Raw genomic sequence first — 25,195 nt, forward strand, 5'->3', positions numbered from 1 at the left:
TTCTAAATAATAGAAATTAAATTCCAAATCTACAAGATCCTGTCTGGTTCAAGATCACTGCAGTCTGTGACAAAGAGTTAAATCTGTACAGAAGCATGAGTATGTTTTTAGCAATGAAAAAGAGCCCTTGAGACTGAGGTAAAATATCTCAACACGCAAGAGGATTAAAAACTCACTTCCCCTTTCTGGGGATGATCATGGAGCCAGTTCAAAGTATTCATCCCACAAACATTTGTGAAGCATTACAAATACATGCAAACTTTAAGCCAATTTTTTTTTGAAAGAAAAAGAAAAAGCAAAGTTCTACAAAAAAAAGCTTAATTTATTGGCACAGAGTCGCATTGTTTCAATGTGTGGCCTCCAGATGTCTGCGAGTACTTCCTAACAGAAGCTAGGACTATGATGTTGACTGGAGGAGCAGTACAGATCCTGCCAACAACACTCGCACTCTTTTGATTGCAGAGCCCAGCCCTGATGTGGAAATGTGTTCAGGTTGGTAAACCACAAGAATCTGAGAATGTCTATCATCTCAAGGTTCGTCTGTCTACTCCTGCATGCTGCAGCCCTGTTTGTCTGTGTTGTGAATTCCTGAGCAGTGACAAAAGAAGTTGGAGCATAAATAAATTTACAACATCAGACTTGAATTTTTTCACCTCCCTCCCCCCTCACCATTGGGAAGTGCCTCGCCCCGGAATGATTCTCCTCTCTCTCCCCAGTCCCCTCCAATAAACTACGTGCGCGCACTGGAAAGTTAATGGAACGCAAAGCGCTCGGAGACATTTCAGAAAGGTGTGATAGGGCGCTATTAGAAGGCAAATCTTTCTTTTGAAATTCTGCACAATTTTAGTTTCTGACATGTTAGAGGTCATTTTCCGGTTTCATGCTTCCAGTGGGGAGCCTTGTAACATATTTGAAATCTGTGCGCCAGTCAGCATGATTTTCTGACCGTTGAAACTAATGGTCAGAATTGATGAGCAGTGTGTTTGCAACATGCCCGCAAGAATGCGGAGTTGGGAAATGACCTAATAGGTCATGAAACCCTCAGAGATCTCTGCGTTCCTCCAATTCTGGCCTCTTGCGCAGCCCCGATTTTCATCGCTCCACGACTGGTGGCCATGCCTTCAGCTGCCTAGACCCTAAGCTCTGAAATTCCTTCCCTAAACCTCTCTGCCTCTCTCTTCTCCTTTAAGACGCTCCTCAAAACATACCTCTTTGACCAAGCTTTTGATCAACTGTCCTAATATCTCTTCATGTAAAATTTTGTCTGATAACACTCCTGTGAAGCGCCATGGGACGTTTTACTACATTAAAGGTGCTATATAAATGCAAGTTGTTGTTGTTGAAAGTGAGTGCTACAGAATTACAATGAAAAGAGCACGTTAATATGAATGAAAAGGGAAGGGAAGGTGATCTTTCTGGTTATGTGAGTTGGATGGTTCTTATGTCGTGAGGGAAAAGGAAATCAAAGGTGTGCATCTTCTAACAGACTTAGACACAAGCCATAGTTCCCCTGATGGCTTTATATTCACACCACACAAAAAATATTTTAGCTGCTTTTGTACTGGTTTTGTGCCTTACTACTGCTAACAGCTCCTGACTTGTGAGTCTTGTGCAACCAGCATCAAACCTAAACTTGTTGGGTTTGCTAAGGCTTTGGGAGCCTTGCATTGGCTGTCAGTGGCACTAGCATCTCTACACCGAATATAAAAGAAGCCTTTTTTCCTGTGTGCGTGGTGCTGGGGAAGGGATTTGTGTGCGCACGCATGTATGTGTATATGTGGGGGAGGGAGGGGGGCTGTGTGCACGCACAACAGGTGTGCGTCTTCTAACAGACTTAGACACAAGCCAAAGTTCCCCTGATGGCTCAGTGTAGCTCAGCCAAATGGGCCAGGAAGATTCCAGGTTTGATCCTAGCCTATGTTCAGTTTGCTGATCTCCACTATACCTGACCTGGGACTATTTGATGCCTACATTGAGTGCCACGAAAAAAAAAAGAGAACAGTGTTTCATTTTTCCAGCACCAGCAGTAACATTCACCAATTGGATGTGTGTAAAGCTCACCAACAGGTAAAAATAAGCCCTATAACATCCTTACCGTTGAATTTGCAAGTACCACATCTAAAAATTAAAACTCATTTAATAAGCAAATAGGACACAATGGTAACCCAGATATAGACAGGAAATACATCTAAACCAAAGAGGGAACTGAAAACAATGCTGTCAACATCTGCCTCCTTGTATATTTTTGTGAGTTTGTGCACGTGTCCAGCTGTGCACGCGCACGTGTGCTGAGTGCATTGGTGAGTGCGTGTGCTAAATGCGTGCATGTATATGTGTACGTATGTCAGTGTGCACCTGTGTATCAGTGTACACCTGTGTGTGTGTGAGTGTGAGTGTCTATTTACTGGATTTAAAGCAACAGTATGTACACCTGTTCAAAATCAAACTGATAAAAAAGTCTTGTGGGTAGAATGTATTCCATTACGGACAGTAGACAAATATAGATACAACTTATACTTGGACTGGCTACAAACCAAAATCTAAACTGATGGTTGTTAATGGTCATAGCTCACGTCAGCTTTCTTCAGCAGCTTTTACTTATTTTAAAATAGATTGCTTTCCCTTTGAGTTGTATACTAAAATGACTAGATATGTTTGTTTGGTACAAAATACAATCAGGTACTTCTTTCCTTGGTTGTTTCTGCAGCTCATGGGTATGCAGGGGACCCTGATTAGAACTGTTAACATCAACAGGCAGGTGTTTTCTTTCCCTCTTAGACAAGCCCCAACCATGAAAAGACCAATGGAGGCAAATACTTTCAGTTGAGATAATCTCTCATAATGGGCTGTGAATGCACGATCGCTCCCCACCCCCACTCCTGCCTAGAATAACACAGACCGAGCATTAACTCTAGAATGACTAGGTTACTTCTGCACTGCATCCAGCAATATTGCCCCCCCCCCCCCCGCTTATTGGATTGCAATGGTCTGCTCAGATAATACAAGCCTAGAGATTACTGTTGACAATATCAGCTGAGGAATGCTTAACAAGCTCGTATAACATTCCCCTGTTTGATATTTTAGCAGAGGTGTTAGCCCGTTAAAAATAAATGAAGAATGTCAAGAGTGCCTTCGACGTTGGTCTGCTAATAATAAAACAGTAATTTGGAAGCTATTCTATTGCAAAGGCTTTCTCTTTCATCTCCCCTTACTTTTGTTTCTTTGACCTTCCAGGCTATGCCCTATCCCTAGCAAAGAGTGGATGGCTACCCTGCCCCAGGTACTACTTCTATGTTGCCCTATGAATGATCAATCGGTGGTGTGCCCAAGGAGTCCAGGGTGACTCCCCCTTTCAATGTTCCTTTGCTCCATGTGTGGAAGCATCTGCCTTGACTGGGCACAATGCCACAATGGTATGGACAGGACTGTTAACCCTCTGTGTGGGCATCAATCCTATTCACAAGATAGATGCGAATGAGAAAAGCTCATTAGATAAGATCCTTAAGTTATTTCCATAGAGAAAGCTACTGTTCTCCAATCAAAGCATCCATCTGTTTCTCAAATGATTCCAGGATTTTTGCCTCATGGAATTTCCTTCCATATGTTGATCACTCTTCATGTGAATAAGAACCTCCTGACATCAATTGAGGTTCTCTTGTCCTCCTGCCATGTTATGAAGCAGAGTTCTGGATTTATCTTCCTGATACTGGTTACTGTTTTATATACCTCTATGGGGAATGGGTCACCTTCTTTCAAGTCTGAAGAATCCACATTTCTTCAGCCTTTACTCATAACTCAGTTCTTGTTGCTGCATTAATAAATTATACAACAATTAATTGGCAAAAAGTTCCGTAATTAAATTAAAATAATACCTGGTGTGAAATATCCCAGCGTACTGTTAGCTAACCCTCAACAGACTGAGATTTAGGTTTGAAGATGTTGCACTGCAGCTGTTGTTAACCTAGATTCCTCTTTGCTTGAATAACTTTGTGAACTTCAGTGGATGCGATTCAATAGAATGTTTGAGCCAAGGAGAAAATTATTCGTCCCAAATGTCAAACTAGCCAAGCACATTGGAGTGCCGTTGCACAGGTAAGCAGCACCCTTGCCTTGCTGCTGGACCCATCTTAATAGCAAAGAACATCTGCTGGGAAACAGATTAAACACTTCTGGCTTCTCTCAGTGATCTAGTGGCTAAAAGGTCCGCCATACAGACCAGAATGTCCCAGGATCAATTCCCAGCCTGAACTGTCTGATCTCAGCAGCAGCGTGTGGGACAACACAACTGGCCTTAGCATCCGCGCACTAAGGAAAATAAAGAACTTGTATTTATTTAGCGCCTTTCACAACCTCAGGACGTCCCAAAAACGCTTTACAGCCAATGAAGCACTTTTGAAGCATAGTCACTGTTGTAATGTAGGAAACGCAGCAGCCAATTTGCTCACAGCAAGGTCCCACAAACAGCAATGCGACAAATGGCCAGATAATCTGTTTTAATTATGTTAGATAAGGGATAAATATTGGCCAGGACACCGGGGAAACTCCCCTGCTCTTCTTCAAAATATCTTTTACATCCACCTAAGAGGGCAGACATCTCACCCAAAAGACAGCACCTCCAACAGTGTAGCCCTCCCACAGTACTGCACTGCAGTGTCAGCCTAGGTTTTGTGTTCAGGTCTTTGCAGTGAGACTTGAACCCATAACCTTCTGACTCAGAAGCAAGAGTGATACCAACTGAGCCAAGGAAAGCAGCCATGGTTGCTGCCCCTGACTAACGTCCAGTGACTCCTGCTGGAAGTGCTCGTACATGGGTGTCAGGTGAGGACAGAATTTGGGTTTGGCGGTGATGCTCATGTTCACTGTGTGGGCTCATGCATTCGGATGAAAATGAAAGAAAAAGAAACAGGAGACTTTCTCATCCCATCTTTCTGGTTTGGATTCAAACCCAGGATCCAAAGTTGAAAGGACAGTGTGCCAACCTGTTGCAACATATAGTCCCTCACCACATTAATGAACTGCCCTCATGCACAATCCCCTGTACCACCCTCAGCCTTCCATTCAAACCGCTTTGGATGAAACAATTCCATTAACAGAATGAAAAGAAACTTGTTGGTGCCTAAGTCTTACATAGAATTACATAGATTTTACAGCACATAAACAGGCCATTTGGCCCAACTGGTCTATGCTAGCGTTTACGCTCCACACGAGCCACCACCCACCCCTCTTCATCTAACTCTTATCAGCATAACCTTCTATTCCTTTCTCCCTCATGTGTTTATCTAGCTTTCCCTTAAATGCATCAATGTTAAGTCACCTCAACTACTCCTTGTGGTAGCGAGTTCCACGTTCTAACCACTCTCTGGGTAAAGATGCTTCTCCTGAATTCCCTATTGGATTTATCAGTGACTATCTTATATTTCCAGTTTTGGACTACCCACAAGTGGAAACATTTTCTCTACATCTACCCCATCAAACCCTTTCATAATCTTAAAGATCTCGATCAGGTCACCCCCCAGTCTTCACTTTTCTAGAGAAAAGAGCCCCAGCCTGTTCAGTCTTTCCTGATAGATATAACTAGCTGAAGTCTTAATTTACAAAGTTCTTCGTGACGACCTCTTGAAAATGGGGGAATCACTCCGCAACTCCTTAAAGTGTTTGGAGGGAAGGAAGGAAGGGCAGGAAATGGAAGTGAAAGAGTGCAGGCAGCTACTAGGTTGCAATCTGAATAAAAACGTCAGGTGGGGTTGGGGGGGGTGGTGGAGGGCTTCAAAAGCTGACATATTCCAGTGACATTTTCTTCCAATGTTGACTAAATATCAGTGCACAAAGTAGAATTTAATTGTGCTGTTGTCAAGTGGACTCGTTTATCCTTTGAGCCATTATTGTCACAGTGCCAAGCATTTCAGTGAGATGGAGCATAGCATTCTCTATATTTAGTTTCTATCAAGGTCTAAACATTGTGCTATATTTAAATAGCCTGGTCCTGCTGATGCACGAGGTTGCTATGTTGACTGTTTATGAATACCACAGCAGTAATAAAAGTTATGGTCGGAGACATCTTTCATACTTTGCAAAACACATTCTTTCCGTTTGGATTAGCATTTTCCTACCCCCCGCCCCCCCCCGTAAATAACTCAATATCACACTCATCACTCAGCAACAACAGCCTCTAGAGTCTGGATGCTCTTTGAGATATACAATGCACCGGGGCCATGGTGAGACAAGTGGTGAAGAATTTAAAATGGAAGGCACGGGCCTGCTTGGGTGCACAGGGATAGATGGACCTCTTGAGTATTCAAACACAGGGTCCCCCGCAGGGTGCCCAATAGCGACGCGCAGAGCAAAGCACAGGGAGACTGAAAGACAAATGAACCAGCCCAACGTAACACTGGCAGAGGCCTGGGTGAAGACGGCCCTCCCGCCATCCCAGGAGGGGGGACTGGTTTATGGGGCACGGAAAAGGGGGCGTTCCAACAGCAAAAACAACTGTCAGAAAACGAATACGACTGCCGCAATGGTTTTAAATTCTTCAAACTTTCAAAAGTCCCGTTGCAGTGCAGTAACTTGGGCACACTGAAGCCACAAAGTGCGGTGCCTCAGGGTGGGGCTAATCCACCATTCTGACGAATTCCTGCTGCATCGCTTGTGGACGGGAGGTACCCTAAGCAGAGGGATGGAACCCCCTCACACAAACTAGAGGGAAAAGTGGCAGGAAAGTCGGTCTTGACCATCTCCCTGCGGCAGTGGTGGAGGCCCGTCAGCTTACTTCGACGCCGCCACCCAGCCCTGCGACCTCTATCACCGGGAAGGACAAGAGCAGCGATGACGTTGCAGCGCCATCGCCTCCCAAGTCATGCACCACCTTTACTTCGACATAGGTTCCGCCACCAACGCCGGATCAAGATCCTGGAATTCCCCACCTAACGCCATTGTGGGAGCACCATCACCACAAGGACCGCAGCGGTTGAAGATGAAGGCCCACCTCCACCTTCTCAGGGCAGCTAGGGATGGGCAAATACTGTGGCCTTGCCTGCATCATCCACATCCCGAGAGCAAATAAAAAAAGAAACAGCACTATTCTGCCGTCAGATAGTGCATGACCTGAGGAAACCCGGAGGAACAGGGAATATATACAATATATATACACATCCCTATACAACTGGCTTTTCAAACATTCATAAAAACTGTAATTAAGTTGCGCGAAAGAGCGAGAAAGAAGTCATAAAATGTAGTTTTCAAGCGGGGATGCAGGCTTTTAACCACAGGTTGTAAAAAGCATTGAAGACATTTTCAAACGTTTAAATGTTTAGACTTCTTTTTTAATTAGTCTAGAGTACTATCAATGCAGGCTGACAACAGCTCATCTCTGAAACCTCCTCCGCAGCCCTGTGCAGGACAAGTTTCTCATTCTGGTTTTATTCCACCACCCCCCAACGCCCCCCTCTCTTATAATCTTTTCCACAGCAGCTTTAGAATGTAAAAAAAAATCTGCACGTACCATTGATGCACTCGAACACATCGCAGCACTTGCCAGGCGTGCCATCCCCGGGAGAGATGATCCGGGGCACAGTGCCAGCCTCGCACTTTGGGACGCGGCAGATTCCCAGCAAACACTCGCACCTGGAACCCAAACAAGACACAACAAATGAGAGTTTCGACAGAGGGAATGCAGCGAGACATGCGGGTGCCCTAGAGAAGGGCCAAAGTCACAAGTTCTGCGTCCATTCAGAGTACTCGAGACTACTTTCTTTCTGAGCAGGCATTTCCAGCCTGAATCTGTGCTACGATCCAATGCGCCTGACTGTTGTGTATGTGTGTGTGTGTGTGCGCGTTTTTTTTTATTAGCTTTGGGCATAGAATTCAGCTTAAAAACTGCATCGGCTCACTTGGCATGCGCCTTCTCTATTGTTTACATGCCACAAGCTAAATTGAGATGCTGGGAGAAGGAGCAATAGAAACTTATTGAAAGAGTTCTGTGGCACCAGCCAGGGCTTTTGTGACTCTCAGTACTTGGCGTCATGTGACAGCGACCATCATTTTTGTACTTTAGTCTGAAGGCTAATTACGTGGGGACTGGGTGGTGCAGTGGGTTAGACATTGGCCTTTTATCTCTGCCATCTGGGTTCAATCCAACTCAGATTGATGGGAGAAAAGCCCCCCCTCTCTTTGCTGGCTGTAGCGTTCCTATGTGAATTAGGTTTAGGCCATCTCAATCCAGCGCCTAAAGGATATGGGCACACAGCTGAGAACTGCTCCTAATCTAGTACAAATTGGTGATCACACCCAGAGGAAGGGCAGTATAGGAAATAGAAAAATATCACACTGGTGCAGTAGGGGGTGGTCTTCTGAGGTTGGTACTGAGAGCATGGCTGGGGCAGTGGTGAGCTCCACTGATAATACTGTGCTGTATCCGACCCGGGAGCGCACACTGCTGACACTGGCTACCTGAGATAGAGAAGTGTTCCATTAAATAGCACTAACATCTCTCGTCTTGGTGAGCTAAAACAAAAGTCAGAAAAAACAGGCAGTGATGTTACTGAGATTTCATTTACAATTTCTTCCTTTCTTGATATCAGTATCAAGCCCTTTTCCCCTGGAAGGCTGCGACTCTTAATACAGTACGATTCCATTAGCACCGGTCACACAGCAGCTCTCACCCGAATGACCATTCTTTATGTGTGAGCCTTGGCAGTAAGAGTCAGCAGGCTATCCTATCATGGAGGGCGTCACAGCTGATTCCAATCCTGTCCTTACTCAATCCCCACGTTGATACCATTCCCAGCCGGAATCCGAAATATTGATCAGGAGAGGGAACGTTGGCCGAATGTTCCTCCTTCCTTGGCCGGGACTACTGAGGTCAATTTTACATCCTCTGTTGTCACCCTGGCTGAGATGAGCACACGCTGTGTTTATAGTGATTCAATCTGGGACCTGCCTATTCAGTACGGTTCCATACCACACCATGCAGTGCATTTAGCCATTCCAGCTAGAGTAAATGTCAAATAAACCTCCCCACACAGAGCAAGTGAACAGCACGGATTCAACATTGTACTTCCCAGAGGATGAAACTCCTCCTCACCACCACCAACATCACCACCACCAGCATCCACGAGCGGCCTCACCGTATCGGGAGAGTGCAGCAGCCGTCAGCAGTCAATCGGGTCGGAGTCTCGTAGCTGTCGGGCGGACAGACCACTTGCTGAATGGAGGGGCACTCCACGGTGCTGCAGTCAACGTTGTAGACTACAAGAGGCAAAAGAAAGCATCAACATCTATCGTATTAAACACACGTTTTGCTCAGCACATACGAGCCTAGAAATTGCAGCTGGGAGCATTAACCAGTTCAAATAGTGGATGTGTTAAGCAGCCGTGTGCTGCCACTGCAACCTGTAATTTCTAGACATTACTTCTTTCTGCAAAGCCACTTTTCTTAAAACAGTATGAAGATTTAGCACAAAACACTGGCTGCTACTTCTGCATTTATGGCATAATTTTCTGAGCTTGCACTGCTGATGGAAAACTGCGGCCCATGCAAGGATGATTTTTCGATACAAACTACTGGGGGGGAAGGCAGGGGTAAGATTCCCCATTGGCACAAACCCAGTAAATTAATTCTGCAGATTTTTCCTGGTGCTCTCCCCTCTTCATTCCTACCAACTGAACCTTGGAAGGCAGCCTTATTGCTTTTACATTTAGTAAAATAATGAGTGAGATTTAAAGCAAAGTTGGGAAGCCCCTCTCATGATCAGCTAAAGCTACCACTTTTGCTCCACTCTGTTATCTTCTTCAGCTGGATGGATAGGATGGAGAATTCTCTTTGTGTGACTTGAATGCTGCTCCTGACAGGGCAACAGGGGGGTGTGTGTGTTTGCGCGTGCGCACGTGTGTGAGGGGGGGGGGGGGGGGGGAGGGGGAGGGGAAGCTGACTGTCAGTTTCTCCTACTTTAACAGGCACAATGCTCTGTGAATACAAAAAGGGTTGAAATCATCTGATGCGATATTAGTAACAAATGTGTTCATGGTTTCACTTAAAATTCTTCTGTCTGCTATTTGAAAGGCCTCAACGGTGGATATCACATGAACACGCTAACCGTTTTATTACCAACATTGCAAGACGTGATTTCAGCCCCAAAGTGTTCTACAACAACAGCTTGCATTTATGTAATGTAGAAAAACACGGAACACAGAACCACAATCAGACCAAAATTTGACACCGATACAAAGAAGGAGGTGTTACCATGGGTAACTAAAAGCTTGATCAAAGGGATGGGTGTTAAGGAGGGTCTAAAGATGGAGAGGATGGTGAGGTGGAGAGGTTTAAGGAGAGAATTTCAGAGGGTAGGGCCTCGACGGCTGACGCCATGGCTGCTAATGGTGGGGCGAAAGGAATGGGCAATGCACCGGAGGCCAGAGCTGCTGAAACGCAAGGTTCTGAGGATCGAGGGCTGGAGAAGGTTACAGTCGTAGGGAGGGGCAAGGCCATGAAGGGATTTAAACACGAGGATGACCATTTTAAATTTGAGGCGTTGGGGGACTGGGAGCCAATATAGATCAGTAAGCATGGGGGTGATGCATGAGTAGGATTTGGTGTGGGATAGGATTCGGGCAGCAGGGTAATGGATGAGCTGAAATTTACGGAGGGTGGAAGCTGGGAGGCCGGCCAGCAGAGCATTGGACTGGTCCAGTTTGGAGGTGACAAAGGCATGGATGAGGGTTTCAGCAGCAGATGAGCTGAGGCGTTGTGGGGGGGGGGGGGGAGGGTGGGGGAGGAATGGGCAATGTTACTGAAGTAGGTGTTCTTTGTGATGGAGAGCATGTGGGCTTGGAAGCTCAGCTTAGGATCAAGAAGGACGCTGAGGTTACGAGCCTGGTTCAGCCGGAGACAGTGGCCAAGGTGGGGGATGGAATCGGTTGCTAGGGAACTCAGCAGCACCCTGATCAGTTCTATTTACGCTCTCGTGGTGGTCAGTTCAAACGATATAAGGATTGCCTAAAGACCAATCAAAAAAATATATAGCATGTCAATTGACACTTGGGAGCTTGTGACAGGAAAAAGTGGCAAAAGATGATCCACAATGGGACAAAGCTTGAATCAAGTTGTATCCAGCTAGCCAAAGAAAAGAGAGCCCAAAGGAAATCAAGGAAAGATCAGCCCTTAGGTCAATCTGATATCCAATGTCCTGTGTGCGAGAAAACATTCCTTGAGGAAATTAGACTTTAGTCATATGAGAACCTACAACCTGTGTTAAATTGGAGATGAATTATGGGCTGTCATCATGATGGACAAATCATCATCAACAATAGTATGGCGGAGAGTGAATAGTTCACTGGGTGATATGATAGTATGGGAGAGAGTGACTAGTTCACTGGGTGATATGATGGTATGGGAGAGAGTGACTAGTTCACTGGGTGATATGATAGTATGGGAGAGAGTGACTAGTTCACTGGGTGATATGATAGTATGGGAGAGAGTGACTAGTTCACTGGGTGATATGATAGTATGGGAGAGAGTGACTAGTTCACTGGGTGATATGATAGTATGGGAGAGAGTGACTAGTTCACTGGGTGATATGATGGTATGGGAGAGAGTGACTAGTTCACTGGGTGATATGATGGTACAGGAGAGAGTGACTAGTTCACTGGGTGATATGATAGTATGGGAGAGAGTGACTAGTTCACTGGGTGATACGATGGTATCGGAGAGAGTGACTAGTTCACTGGGTGATACGATGGTATCAGATAGAGAGTGACTAGTTCACTGGGTGATATGATGGTATGGGAGAGAGTGACTAGTTCACTGGGTGATATGATGGTATTGGAGAGAGTGACTAGTTCCCTGGGTGATATGATGGTATGGAAGAGAGTGACTAGTTCACTGGGTGATATGATGGTATGGAAGAGAGTGACTAGTTCACTGGGTGATATGATGTATGGGAGAGAGTGACTAGTTCACTGGGTGATATAATGGTATGGAAGAGAGTGACTAGTTCACTGGGTGATATAATGGTATGGAAGAGAGTGACTAGTTCACTGGGTGATATGATGGTATGGAAGAGAGTGACTAGTTCACTGGGTGATATGATGTATGGGAGAGAGTGACTAGTTCACTGGGTGATATGATAGTATGGGAGAGAGTGACTAGTTCACTGGGTGATATGATGTACAGGAGAGAGTGAATAGTTCACTGGGTGATATGATAGTATGGGAGAGAGTGACTAGTTCACTGGGTGATATGATGGTATGGGAGAGAGTGACTAGTTCACTGGGTGATATGATAGTATGGGAGAGAGTGACTAGTTCACTGGGTGATATGATAGTATGGAAGAGAGTGACTAGTTCACTGGGTGATATGATAGTATGGGAGAGATTGACTAGTTCACTGGGTGATATGATAGTATGGGAGAGAGTGACTAGTTCACTGGGTGATATGATGTACAGGAGAGAGTGAATAGTTCACTGGGTGATATGATAGTATGGGAGAGAGTGACTAGTTCACTGGGTGATATGATGGTATGGGAGAGAGTGACTAGTTCACTGGGTGATATGATGTACAGGAGAGAGTGAATAGTTCACTGGGTGATATGAGAGTATGGGAGAGAGTGACTAGTTCACTGGGTGATATGATGGTATGGGAGAGAGTGACTAGTTCACTGGGTGATATGATAGTATGGGAGAGATTGACTAGTTCACTGGGTGATATGATAGTATGGGAGAGAGTGACTAGTTCACTGGGTGATATGATAGTATGGGAGAGAGTGACTAGTTCACTGGGTGATATGATAGTATGGGAGAGATTGACTAGTTCACTGGGTGATATGATAGTATGGAAGAGAGTGACTAGTTCACTGGGTGATATGATAGTATGGGAGAGATTGACTAGTTCACTGGGTGATATGATAGTATGGGAGAGAGTGACTAGTTCACTGGGTGATATGATAGTATGGGAGAGATTGACTAGTTCACTGGGTGATATGATAGTATGGGAGAGAGTGACTAGTTCACTGGGTGATATGATAGTATGGGAGAGAGTGACTAGTTCACTGGGTGATATGATAGTATGGGAGAGAGTGACTAGTTCACTGGGTGATATGATGTATGGGAGAGAGTGACTAGTTCACTGGGTGATATGATGTATGGGAGAGAGTGACTAGTTCACTGGGTGATATGATAGTATGGGAGAGATTGACTAGTTCACTGGGTGATATGATAGTATGGGAGAGAGTGACTAGTTCACTGGGTGATATGATGTATGGGAGAGAGTGACTAGTTCACTGGGTGATATGATGTATGGGAGAGAGTGACTAGTTCACTGGGTGATATGATGTATGGGAGAGAGTGACTAGTTCACTGGGTGATATGATAGTATGGGAGAGAGTGACTAGTTCACTGGGTGATATGATAGTATGGGAGAGATTGACTAGTTCACTGGGTGATATGATGGTATGGAAGAGAGTGACTAGTTCACTGGGTGATATGATAGTATGGGAGAGATTGACTAGTTCACTGGGTGATATGATGGTATGGAAGAGAGTGACTAGTTCACTGGGTGATATGATAGTATGGAAGAGAGTGACTAGTTCACTGGGTGATATGATAGTATGGGAGAGATTGACTAGTTCACTGGGTGATATGATGGTATGGAAGAGAGTGACTAGTTCACTGGGTGATATGATAGTATGGGAGAGAGTGACTAGTTCACTGGGTGATATGATAGTATGGGAGAGAGTGACTAGTTCACTGGGTGATATGATAGTATGGGAGAGAGTGACTAGTTCACTGGGTGATATGATAGTATGGGAGAGAGTGACTAGTTCACTGGGTGATATGATGGTATGGAAGAGAGTGACTAGTTCACTGGGTGATATGATAGTATGGGAGAGAGTGACTAGTTCACTGGGTGATATGATGGTATGGAAGAGAGTGACTAGTTCACTGGGTGATATGATAGTATGGGAGAGAGTGAATAGTTCCCTGGGTGATATGATGTATGGGAGAGAGTGAATAGTTCACTGGGTGATATGATAGTATGGGAGAGAGTGACTAGTTCACTGGGTGATATGATGGTATGGGAGAGATTGACTAGTTCACTGGGTGATATGATGTATGGGAGAGAGTGACTAGTTCACTGGGAGATGCAATGCTTTGGGGGCAATTGATTAGTTTGTTAGTTAGGGCCTGGATTTTTTTTGTCAAATCATGAAGACTAAGTCAGTTAATTGCTGCTTTCTGTTCCTTCACCAGAGACCAGCTGGTAATGTTTGCAGTGTTGATGAATTATGGAAACCTGTTGCTAAGCAGGTTTCTTATTTTGTGTTACAACAGATGTGGAGAAACTCTAGAACTGGCTGGTATTTGGAAGTTTGTTAACAGAAAAACAGCTCCTGCCTGTACTGGTGATTGGGCTTCTCTGTTTCCCCATCCCGCTGTTGACAATTAAACTAGTTGACAAAGGAAGCGCCACTACTGGCATTCACACATGTCTGGTTGTTATCTCACTGGACAGGAGGCTGGATTCAATCAGAACTTAAAAGAGGTGCTGGCCTTGTTTGGGCCAATTGATCCTAAAAATACTTATGTTCTCATGGCAAATTAGTGCTATTTTTAATCAGGACCCAATTGTGGTGACCAAATGCAAGCAAAGAATGGCTGAGGGTGAGGGTAGGGATATGATGCAGGGGAGAGAGTTAAAGGGGCAGGGAGAGAAAATGTGAGATAAATGTGAGAGGAAACAGGGTTTGGAGAATGAGAAAGGATGAAAATGAGAGCTTGAGAGAAAGGAAGAACAGTGGGGATCAGATATGGATGGCACATGGGACAGGCATGAATCATATTTCTTCAGCCACTCCCAAACAGAAGGTTAATTTAACTTCAGACACATAGGCTTCTACTATGACGTGAAAAGTCACAGGGATGTCATACACTTCAAGTTATTTATTATTTCTGAAAATCAATAGATGATTATGATGGGATGCTCCCAGGCTACCATCAATGCAGCTCTCGGCTAGGAAGCACTTGACACAACCTGGATGAGGTAGTCCCTCAAATGTTCCTTCCCTTGCGGGGAGAAGCTGGCATTCTGCTCAGCACGCGGCTGCAGCAGCATTCCTGACTCTGGGATCCCAGGAGACATAAGGGAATCAAACTTGCATTCACTTATTTTCTCTTGCATTCTCTCTCCCTGCCCCTTTATCTCTCTCCCTTGTCTTATATCCTGTCCCTCACCCTCAGCCGTCCTTTGTTTGCATTTTGTCACCACATTTGGGTCCTGAGTAAAAATAGCACTAATGTGCCATGAGAACATAAGTACTTAATAGGGTAGATAGAGAGAAACTATTTTCTCTGGTGGGGGAGTCCAGAAAGAGCTAGACCGTTCAGGGGTGATGTCAGGAAGCTTTTTCACACACTGGGTAGTGGAAATCTGGAACTCTCTCCTCCAAAAAGCTGTTGAGGCTGGGGGTCAATTGAAAATTTCAAAATTGAGATTGATAGATTTTTGTTAAGTAAGGGTATTAAGGGTTATGGAACCAACGTGGGTAGATGGAGTTAAGATACAGGTCAGCCATTATCTAAACTGAATGGTGGAACAGGCTCAAGGGGCTGAATGGCCTACTCCTGTTCCTATGTATTCATTCATTCCATGGGTCGGTGCATAGGTGAGACAGCACCGCTGTCCTGCCCTGTAATCTAGACCTTCAGTACAGTCTTGTAAAAAAACAAAAAATAAACTTTTTTTTAAAAATAAAAGATTCGAGGATCTCTGCGGGGGTTCTCCCGAATGTCCGCTGTAATTTCAGCAGAAGATCGGTGGAAAGCCTGGAAAAATTCTGCCCCACTATTCTGCTGCTAAGGTGGAGCTGTGCTTTAAGGTGAACTGTCCCTTTAAGGGCAGGAAGCCTAACTGCTGAAAGTAAACACACCCGCGGTCAATCAGAGATGAATTGCTATTGGTGAGAGAAGTTTGCAGATTGGCACGTGCTTGTAAATTTCAGGCTCCAGGAGAGAAAAAAAATGAAATGATTAAATGACTGCCATTCTCTCTTTTTTTATATACTCCTGGCACTTTGAAATGTTACAGATGTGGACTAAATGCAAGATTTTTATATATACTGCTCAATTGCACCCAGGCGGGTAATTGTAACTTTTGGCGATAGTGTTAACAGGCGATATCGAATCGGCCGACTGTTATACACCTCTCCGGATTTTCCTTTCTACTTAAGTCAATCCGACATTTTCCCATTTACACTATCGCCAAAAGTTACAATTACCCCCAAGGAGTGAAGACCAAGTATAGCCTTTGGGTGAAAGGGAGTTACAGGGCAGGAGATAGTTGCATTAGAGTGTGCAGGTGTAATTCAGTCCCCATTTTAAAGTCATATATTCTATCCTTATTTTCATATAATACTTTTATGGCAATTTGGGAAGCTGAGAAACAGAACTGGTTCCAGCAAAGTAGGGTTGCTACAGTGCCACCACCAGTGAGAAAGTGTATTTACAGGTTAACAAGTTTACATAGGCAGTTTTCATTATAAATGTGGACATGTACAAATTTATAATGGACAAATTGGCATAGGAAGTGTGTGCATCTGTAAGATTTTTAATACAGCATATAGATAATTAAATATTATTAGCATCCAGAGAAATATAATTTCCTCTCCGCAGAACAAAACAATAAGAAAAGTATTAATAGTGTAACATAGTCAACTTTTTAACTGTACCCATATCAAATAATCCCTTGAACTGAAAGAAAGTAATTGTTATCCTCACACCTTTTTTGCATTCATACAGGTCACAGCATTCTCCCGGCTTTCCCGATGCCTTGGAAACCAGAATACTCTGGTATCCAGGTTGACAGACTTTCCTCAAACAACCAGCTGGATTGCACACACAACGGCTTGGGAGAGGGCAACACTCGCCGGGTGGAGCGTAGCCTTCGATCAGGATGGAGTCTTCTGGGCAGCGAGGGGAGAACTGGACCTCACACCTGGCTTTGGAGCAGTCTGGCTTCTCTTCTGTAAAACAAAAAGGCGGGGGGGGGGTAAATTAGAGGAACAGATACACTGCTCGGCGCCCAGTCTCATCATCACAGGCCCTCAGTTTCTGCACAACACTTGCACCATTTACATCACGTTTGCTGATAGCTTTCACCACCCCATCCCCACCCCCCTCCATCTCCTCTCTGGACTCTTGCTGGATTGCAGTTCCATAGGGAGTTGCCACCCTCTGGTAACTCACCCAGGTGTGGATTCTTCATGTATGAGTCCAGTCAATCAATGCCAGCTGGCGATTCATTTGTGGGTGAGTGGGGAAGGCATCATGGCCAAGCCCCATCCTCTCCTCACCTGACGTCCACTTTCTATATTCTACCTTTCTTTCTTTCCATAAGAACCATATTGGATAGCGATCAGAAGCAGGAATCCCGGATGATTATTTGCTTCCTGAGCTGAACAACACTGGAGTCATCTGTACCACCTCTACTACTGCCCTGGCTGAGGTCAGCTAACTAAGTACTGAAGAGGGATAAAGCCTGGAAGTATTCCTGTTCTCGATGGCTCACTGCCACACCAGTTGTTGCATTTATTGACTGGAACATCACGGCTCTCTTTATTTTTTTAAAGTCTTTTTTTCTTTTAATACATTGTGTTTTAAAAAAAATTCTGACCTCAGGCTACTTCGAAGGTCTACTGAGCAGGATTGTATGTGAGAGACATAAAGGATGGACTTCCAGAAAGTAAGGGTCGAGGATGCTGAACGCTCGGCCACCAATGGTGGGCTGAAGGGAGGGGGAAATGCCGAAGGGATGGGGAAATGCCGAAGGGAGGGGGATTGCTGAAGGGAAGGGGGATGCACAGAAGGTTGGAGTTGGAGGATTGAAGAGTGTGGAAGGGGATGAAAGTGAAGTAGATGGAAAGCTTGGCGTTTGGTGACCAAAATGCATGCGGTACACCTGGAATTCAACAGGAGAGGGGGGGGTTAAAGTAAAATTAGAAAATAACAGCAAGGACCCAGAGCCGTGATGAGAACCTCGGTTCAGTACTCTAGGGCAGAGGATAAAAGAGCTTGATTCCTGCACTCAGTGATGATGACGATCGCATCAATAACACTGCAAACCTAATGTCAATAATATGGTAAATGTAAAAAAAAATGCATTTACTATTCCCTTCTTTAAAAAAAGGAATTAATTACGAACATAGTAGCAGCCCAGCAATGGTATCAAAGCCACCATTTTGAATGTCAGCGGGCTGCCTCTGTATCTTCCATCTCCCCCGCAGCCCGGCCCTTGGAGATTGCACACTACACTGACAAGATAAGCTCACCTTAAACAGGGAATGGAGAGTGAGATGGACTGGATTAATGGGATTTGTTTCTTAATTATAATGTTTGAAAAAGAAAAGCAGGACTGTCACCGAGCTCGCCAATGGCTCAACGCGTAAATGCCCAGGCCCAACGTGAAACTCAACAGACTAGGAAGTTCCCAGGTTTGATCGCTGGTCTGTGCTGATCCTAGGTGGAAAAAAATTGTTGGACTATAACTTGGTGTTGTAAAATTGTTTACAATTGTCAACTCCAGTCCATCACCGGCATCTCCACATCATGGCGATCCTAGGTGGGGCAGTGGTAGAGTCGCCACAATTTTCCTCAGCGACCCTGGACAAGGGAAAGGGGAAAATGATGTTACAAAGTGGCACGTGTGTGGACATTGGGCAGGGACAGGATGGGACTTGGTTGTGATGCCCCCCCTCTCCCTTCCTCCCACCATCTCCATGGGTGAAGGGCGAGTCGACATGTGCTGTCGAGGCTCACACAAGAATGGCCCCTTGTACTGAAGTCTTAGTGGCATCCATGGAACTGTATCCCAATGTGAGTCAGCACATTCAGGAGCGATGGAGAGAAAGTAGTGATAAAAGGCAAACATGAGCACTGGAAGGTACAAAGGGACACTGAAATTATATTTACAGATTTAAGATAATTGGCAAAAGACCCAGAGGGGAGATAAGGAGAAATGATTTTACACAGCGAGTTGTTCTGATCTAGAATGCGCTGCCTGAAAGGGTGGTGGAAGTAGATTCAATAGTAACTTTCAAAAGGAAATTGGATAAATACTTCGAAAGGAAAAATTTGCAGGGCTATGGGGAAAGAGTGGGGTTAATTTGGTAGCTCTTTTGAAGAGCCAGCACAAGCACGATGGGCCGAATGGCCTCCTTCTGTGCTGTATCATTCTGGGTTTCTTCCTTCTCTCCGTTCTTAAGTTGCTGGCCTTCACTCACCATCTTCCCATTGAGTTGCACAGCTGAGATTGAACAACCCTTCCACATGAGGAATCAGGGGCATGGACCCCTATTGTTACCCCACTGTGTCCCGGGACTCCAAACACAATGGGCCACCACACTCCCGTCAGGCGCGTCTTCCCTTTCCACCTATTAATTGGCAGAATTGGCAGTGCGTTGAATCTGAGCTTCAAAGAGTAGAAGCTTCAAATTACATTCTAAATAAGTGCATGTTTCCCGGATCGTAGTTTGGAGTCGTACCTTTGAAGGAAAATGCATTCATTAAATCGTAATGGGTAGACTTGCTTGTTTGGGAATTACTTTCTTCAATACCTTTTCTTTTAAAAACAGGAAGAACAAACATGGCTGTGATATCTGTTGCTGCAAGAAGTACCGAGAGGGTCCTTCTGTGCTGTTTGATTCTATGAAAAGCAATGATAATAAAAACGGGGCAAGCACCTCGCTGAATAGCACAGTGGTGGGAAAGAAAATGTGGACCTGGTGCAGAAAGCCAAGGCTTGACAGCCTAGCTTTGCTAGAATGGGCCCATAAGCAGGGACAACGATCACCACGGTTGCTGTTCAGGAGATTCCATCACTGCCCTTGCTACAGAATCCGAGGCCAATACTATTAACACTTGACACAGTCCTTTCTACCTACAGAATTTGAGATTCCATCGTGACCCTTTCTACAGTTCACAGTGTTTCCTACGTATGAAATCCAAGAGGCCCGTCTTTGACACAAAAACTCAATTTGGCTCCACTAAGCTCCTCAGGGCCGTAGACTCAGGCACAAATTGGTCAGCACTGTATATAATGAAGTCCTTAACCCTATTACTGTCACAGCCACACTTGAAACCACTGCTGGGAAGATTCAAACTGCTGCTTTTTTACTCTGTTCACCAAACAATCTAGCCCAGTGGGACATGTCCCTGATAATGGCCGCAAAAACAATCCTACCAATCGACACCTCCTACATCGAGTTAGATTGGATTCTGACACACATGTCTTAAATGCTCCTTTTGTAGATGAAGTACCAGGCTCTGGTGATTAAGTTGTTGCAATGATAAATCCTCCAAGGGATAAGAATGGAATTTGACTTTCAAATTTCTGTTCTGCTTCAGTCTCATTTCCCCAATGCCTTTTTGGCAGCTGAATGGTGCCTCTCCTGTCACCTTTGAAGAAAATTAAACTGTGTAGAAATTTTTATTTCGAATGCTCCTTCTTGCTTTTACCCTCTCCTCTGACTACCACAGACACCGACTCTCTGGGGTATGATTTTATAGGGACCGCTTGTCCTTCACACCAGAGCCTGGCAGACCATTGCAGCCAAATCTGATCCAGAACAGGACATCCACACGTACATGCACTTTCCAGCAGGGATCATCGGATAGCAATCAGGAGTGGGAATCTCGACTGTTTTTCCTTATTCCAGGGGCACTGAGGCCCACTGTAATATCCCCACCGCTGTATAAATGGGAGCAGCTAATTCAGCACAGGCTGGGAATCAATGGTGGGCCATCCTGATCACTGTGGATCAGGACCACATCACAAGGGCATCAACCTACAATGCCAATGGGAGAACCTCCTCAGGAACATTTTTACCGGCTGCGACAGACTTCACCAACTTTATCCTTTTCTCCATTCCTTTTAGGTGTGTCTATGCCACGTGTAATTCCTAGAATCATGGGGTAACTTTCTGACTTGTTGGAGAAGTCCTGCCCTCTGGGAGTGCCTATGGGTACTTTGGATGTGCACTGTTTAAAAGGTCAGGAAATCATAGCAACACCCGAGTTTCCAACTCACGCTCCCTGTGGGCGAGACGCCCCACCAGCAGTGCAGAGTCGGAAAATTGACTGTGGGTGGCTGGACCGTCACCAGGTCTTTGTCAACGGCAGTTCTTGAATCAGCCACTAGGAGGTGGGCAGGCACAGCCCTTCCTTTCATGGAAACATCTCCGCCTCGCGACCTCTCTCTCCTCCTTTAAGACACTCCTTAAAACCTACCTCTTTGACCAAGCTACCTGTCCTAATATCTCTTTACGTGGCTTGGTGTCAAATTTTGTTTGATAATGGCTTCTATGAAGCGCCATGGGACGTTTTACTACGTTAATGGCGCTATATAAATGCAACTTGTTGTTGTTGATATGCTTTTCCTCCATTATCTCAAGCAGCACAAGGTTGAGAAATTGCCACGACAAGTGAAATTGGGGTGGTTTCAACACTGCTACAGTTTCCTGCCTCCCCCCTTCCCCCCACAAGCTATTTTAAACACAGTTTACTGCAGCCAATTGATATTTATCTTTTCAGTGTGAGAGAGAGGATGACTGCAGCCCTTCCCGGCAACACTGAGGAAAGCTGTGATTGGTTCACTGAGGCCAGCTGACACAGTGGGCTCTTCATTTCAATTAGCTTTAATAGGACCACTGACAAAAGATCTCATTTTCCATTTCATTTTTCTCATTTTCGTATTGATCAAAGCACTGGCATTTGAAACGATCAAGTGTTCTGTGTGTAAATTTAGGGCAATTAACCTTTGGTATATTGTCAATCACTTTCTACTTTAAAACCAGGCAATTGGAAAATGAACCCAGCCAGCACAGCGCAATAATTGCTTTCAGTACAAGGTTTCCATCATAAAAAAAAGGAATTGATTAGTCTGTTTTCAGGGTTTTTAATTTATAACCCATAGCTTGAATTTACCTCAGCATATTAAACAAGGATAGCTAATTAAACGCAGTAAATTGAGGGATGGGAAGCTGGGTGGCATGCTGACCCAAATTGGTGAGCGACATTCTCCCGTAAGAGAAGAAAACTATTTCTGACCAGCATGTCCTCAAATCCTTTAACAATGCCTCTGTTTGCTCCCTTCACTGAGCAATTTATCGTCAGTAAATGCCTGATAAGACTATCCGGCTGATCTCCACTCTCTTTGCCTTTGGATGGGAACTTAGAAAGGATGGAGTCTGAATTTGAACTGGGCAATAATTACCTCCAAAGAAGCCCAGATCCCAGAGCATTGTTCCTTTTAAATAACCAGACGCAGGCACATTCATGTATACATACTGCACGCACGCGCACACACATACACACACACACACAGGCTTTCACTCTAATGATTTAACAACTAGCGATGAAAGTAGTCAATTGTGAATATTGATAATTAGAATGGAATGCTGGCCATACGAGATGGGTCTGTGAAGTGGTGAAATCCAACATCAGCTCAGACACAACCAGGGACAGCAGAAGTAGGACAGTGAGGGTCTTGTCTCAATGTGGCTTATCTGGTATGTACAAGCCTTGGCTGCCACACTGGGACTTCATGGGGGGTAGATCTCGACTTTGTGCGATCGTATAAAATGCGAGATAGCGAGTCGGCGGCCCCTTTTACATCTCTTCTGATTATTTTTAATCTCCAGTGAAGTCAACGGAAATAAAAATGGGGAGAGATGTAAAATGGGCTGCTGACTCGCTATCACCCGTTTTACACTATTGAGATCTACCCCCATGTTTAACCTCAATGTCAACAGACCTGCTAACTCACCCATCTTTCTGAATGATCATACTTGCACACTCATGCATCCTGTCAGCTGTCTGATTGACACGGGCACAGCCTTGATCAGAAGTGCAGGTATAGCCCATATAAAGTCTGCGTCACAGATCCAATGTCCTGCAGGGTTACAACTGACATTCAATTGAGAATTTCCTCTTCCTTAAGACCCTGATGATGCTTGACACATCAGGAAAAAAGAGAAATATATCCCAATATATAGGTGCACTACGGCATCTAGTCTGCGTCAGGCACCGAAGAATCCCATCAACAGTTTACACCAGCTTTGTGCAAGGCATTTCTGGGACTCCATTTAATTCTGATCACTCTACCTCCAAATGGGCAGGGAACAGCAATGAAGATTCCTGTGCTACAGAGATGATTATATTTAGTAAGAACAGCGAAACATGGAGGGATCTGAAAGCGAGGTACAAGGATCTTAAAACCAATTCATTGGGGCACAGGAAGCTAGTAAAGATTAGCAAGGAAAGTGGGTAATGGGAGTGTGGGACTTCATGTGGGCGAGGACATAGGCTTTGACGCTTGGGATTAGTTGTAATTTATGGAGAATGGTGGGGAAGAAGTGGAAAGGAGAGGGGCAATATTGTTAAAGTGGAAGAAACCCATATTGCTAACAGATGTAGGGAACAAAACCCAGCTCAGGATCCAGCGGTTCACTGAATTTATCCTAAAATTTGAAACACATTTTCCATATTTCAGTGTTAGCCTGTACTTACAGTGATATAGTAAGTTAACAAATGTGACACTATTTCTCTTACTGCTTTTAAAATGTATTCTCCCCATCACCACGGACAAATCCGCAGCCTCTTCCCACAGTGCAAGGCCAGCTGATGCAGGTTCCTGAGGCACATCCAATATCAAACTCTAGATGATTATATCTGTTGACTAAGGATCTCACTTCCACCCCAATTCACACCTGATGAGATGGACTTTCACCAGCGTGTGAACACTAATGGGAGAAACACTGGTCTCCCTGTCTAACACATTGCAACGCTGGACTGGTGCACTAGTTTCTTTTTAATTAACAGCAGCCAACATCTAACAACAAACAAATTAAATCCTTAATGAGCCAATTGGACTCTCTGTTGATTGGTTCCCCCATTTTTAGGATTGAAACAGTAGAATTGTTTGCACTGGTAAAATAATGAACATTGCTTCTAACCAGTGCATCATATCACATGGTAAAGGTTGATGCTGACTAGCTCTAATAGGTTGTGCAGCATAATACAAGTAGGTTTTCTGCCATGTTGGGCATGTGGGTTAACAGGAAAAGAATTCCTTTAGCTGATAAAATCAACAGCATAATTATATGCGAGTGTATTGTACTTTTTTTCCCAAAAAAAAACATTTTACTCTAATCCTTACCATGAATAATTAATCTACGCTCGCAAAGAAAATTGTAAAAACAGAAACGTCTATCACGGTTTATTATTTTGTGACACAATATTGTAACAAACAAAAATGCCCTGTTGTCCTGATTATTAATATAGTTGTTCACAGCTGAACACGCTGATCTGAATGATGAATTCTCTGCTCTTCAGGTACTTGTGGCACACAGACAGTTCCACACAATGATTGGGAGCATCTCCAATAAAACCGTAAGAAACAACCACATTTACGAAGCCAGCTGAAACGTTATTCCTGGATCTCGCTTGAGAAACAGTGAATTATCTAACAACAGGTAATTCAAGGGATGGGGATCAAGAAGGTGACAACTGTCAGGGGCTGCCGCAATCCACTGAACTGGATGAGTTTGATGACTGAATTGTCCTTTCCTTACTCCACGGATTCTTAGGAGTCAACATTGTGTGACTTCAATAAGGGAGCACTCTTGAGCAATCAGATCTGCCGTGCAGTCCCGCTCTAGTTTATGCCTGGTCTTTTAGTGTAACATTCATGCTTTAAGAAACCACATTAAAACAAAAAAAACACAGCGTCTCTGGAGCATGCCTCTGACTGGAACACACTCTCTGAATGGCTCCCGGGAGGGCGGAGGGAAAGGCAGCCTCGTACACAGATCCAACTCTGACTTCACTGCCAATAATTTAAACGGTGTGCGTTTAGAACAAACTGATCTTAGAATCATAGAAAGGTTACAGCACAGAAGGAGGCCATTCAGCCCATCGAGTCCGCGCCGGCTCTATGCAAAAGCAATCCAGCTAGTCTCACTTCCCCGCACTATCCCCATAGCCCTGCAAATTTTTTCCTTTCAAGTACTTATTCAGTTTCCTTTTGAAGGCCATGATTGAATCTGCCACCACCAACCCCCTCGGGCCGTGCATTCCAGATCCTAACCACTCGCTGTGTAAAAAAGCTTTTCCTCATGTCACGTTTGGTTCTTTTGCCAATCACCTTAAACCT

The 25,195-nt window shown here is 44.6% G+C and overlaps 1 protein-coding gene across 3 annotated transcripts in view; it reads right to left on the reverse strand.

Annotated features, from left to right (window-relative positions):
• crim1 (cysteine rich transmembrane BMP regulator 1 (chordin-like)) overlaps window positions 1-25,195 on the reverse strand; it is a 171,247-nt gene that overhangs the window by 69,376 nt on the left and 76,676 nt on the right. For all 3 annotated transcript variants that reach the window (XM_067988671.1, XM_067988670.1, XM_067988672.1), the window contains exons 3-5: window positions 16,767-17,009; window positions 9,123-9,243; window positions 7,499-7,620 (exon numbers count right to left, since the gene is read on the reverse strand). In XM_067988671.1, the coding sequence (XP_067844772.1) occupies window positions 7,499-7,620; window positions 9,123-9,243; window positions 16,767-17,009 (486 nt within the window). The remainder of the gene's footprint in view (window positions 1-7,498; window positions 7,621-9,122; window positions 9,244-16,766; window positions 17,010-25,195) is intronic.

This window comes from Heptranchias perlo, chromosome 8 (assembly GCF_035084215.1).
Source record: "Heptranchias perlo isolate sHepPer1 chromosome 8, sHepPer1.hap1, whole genome shotgun sequence".
Taxonomy (NCBI): domain Eukaryota; kingdom Metazoa; phylum Chordata; class Chondrichthyes; order Hexanchiformes; family Hexanchidae; genus Heptranchias; species Heptranchias perlo.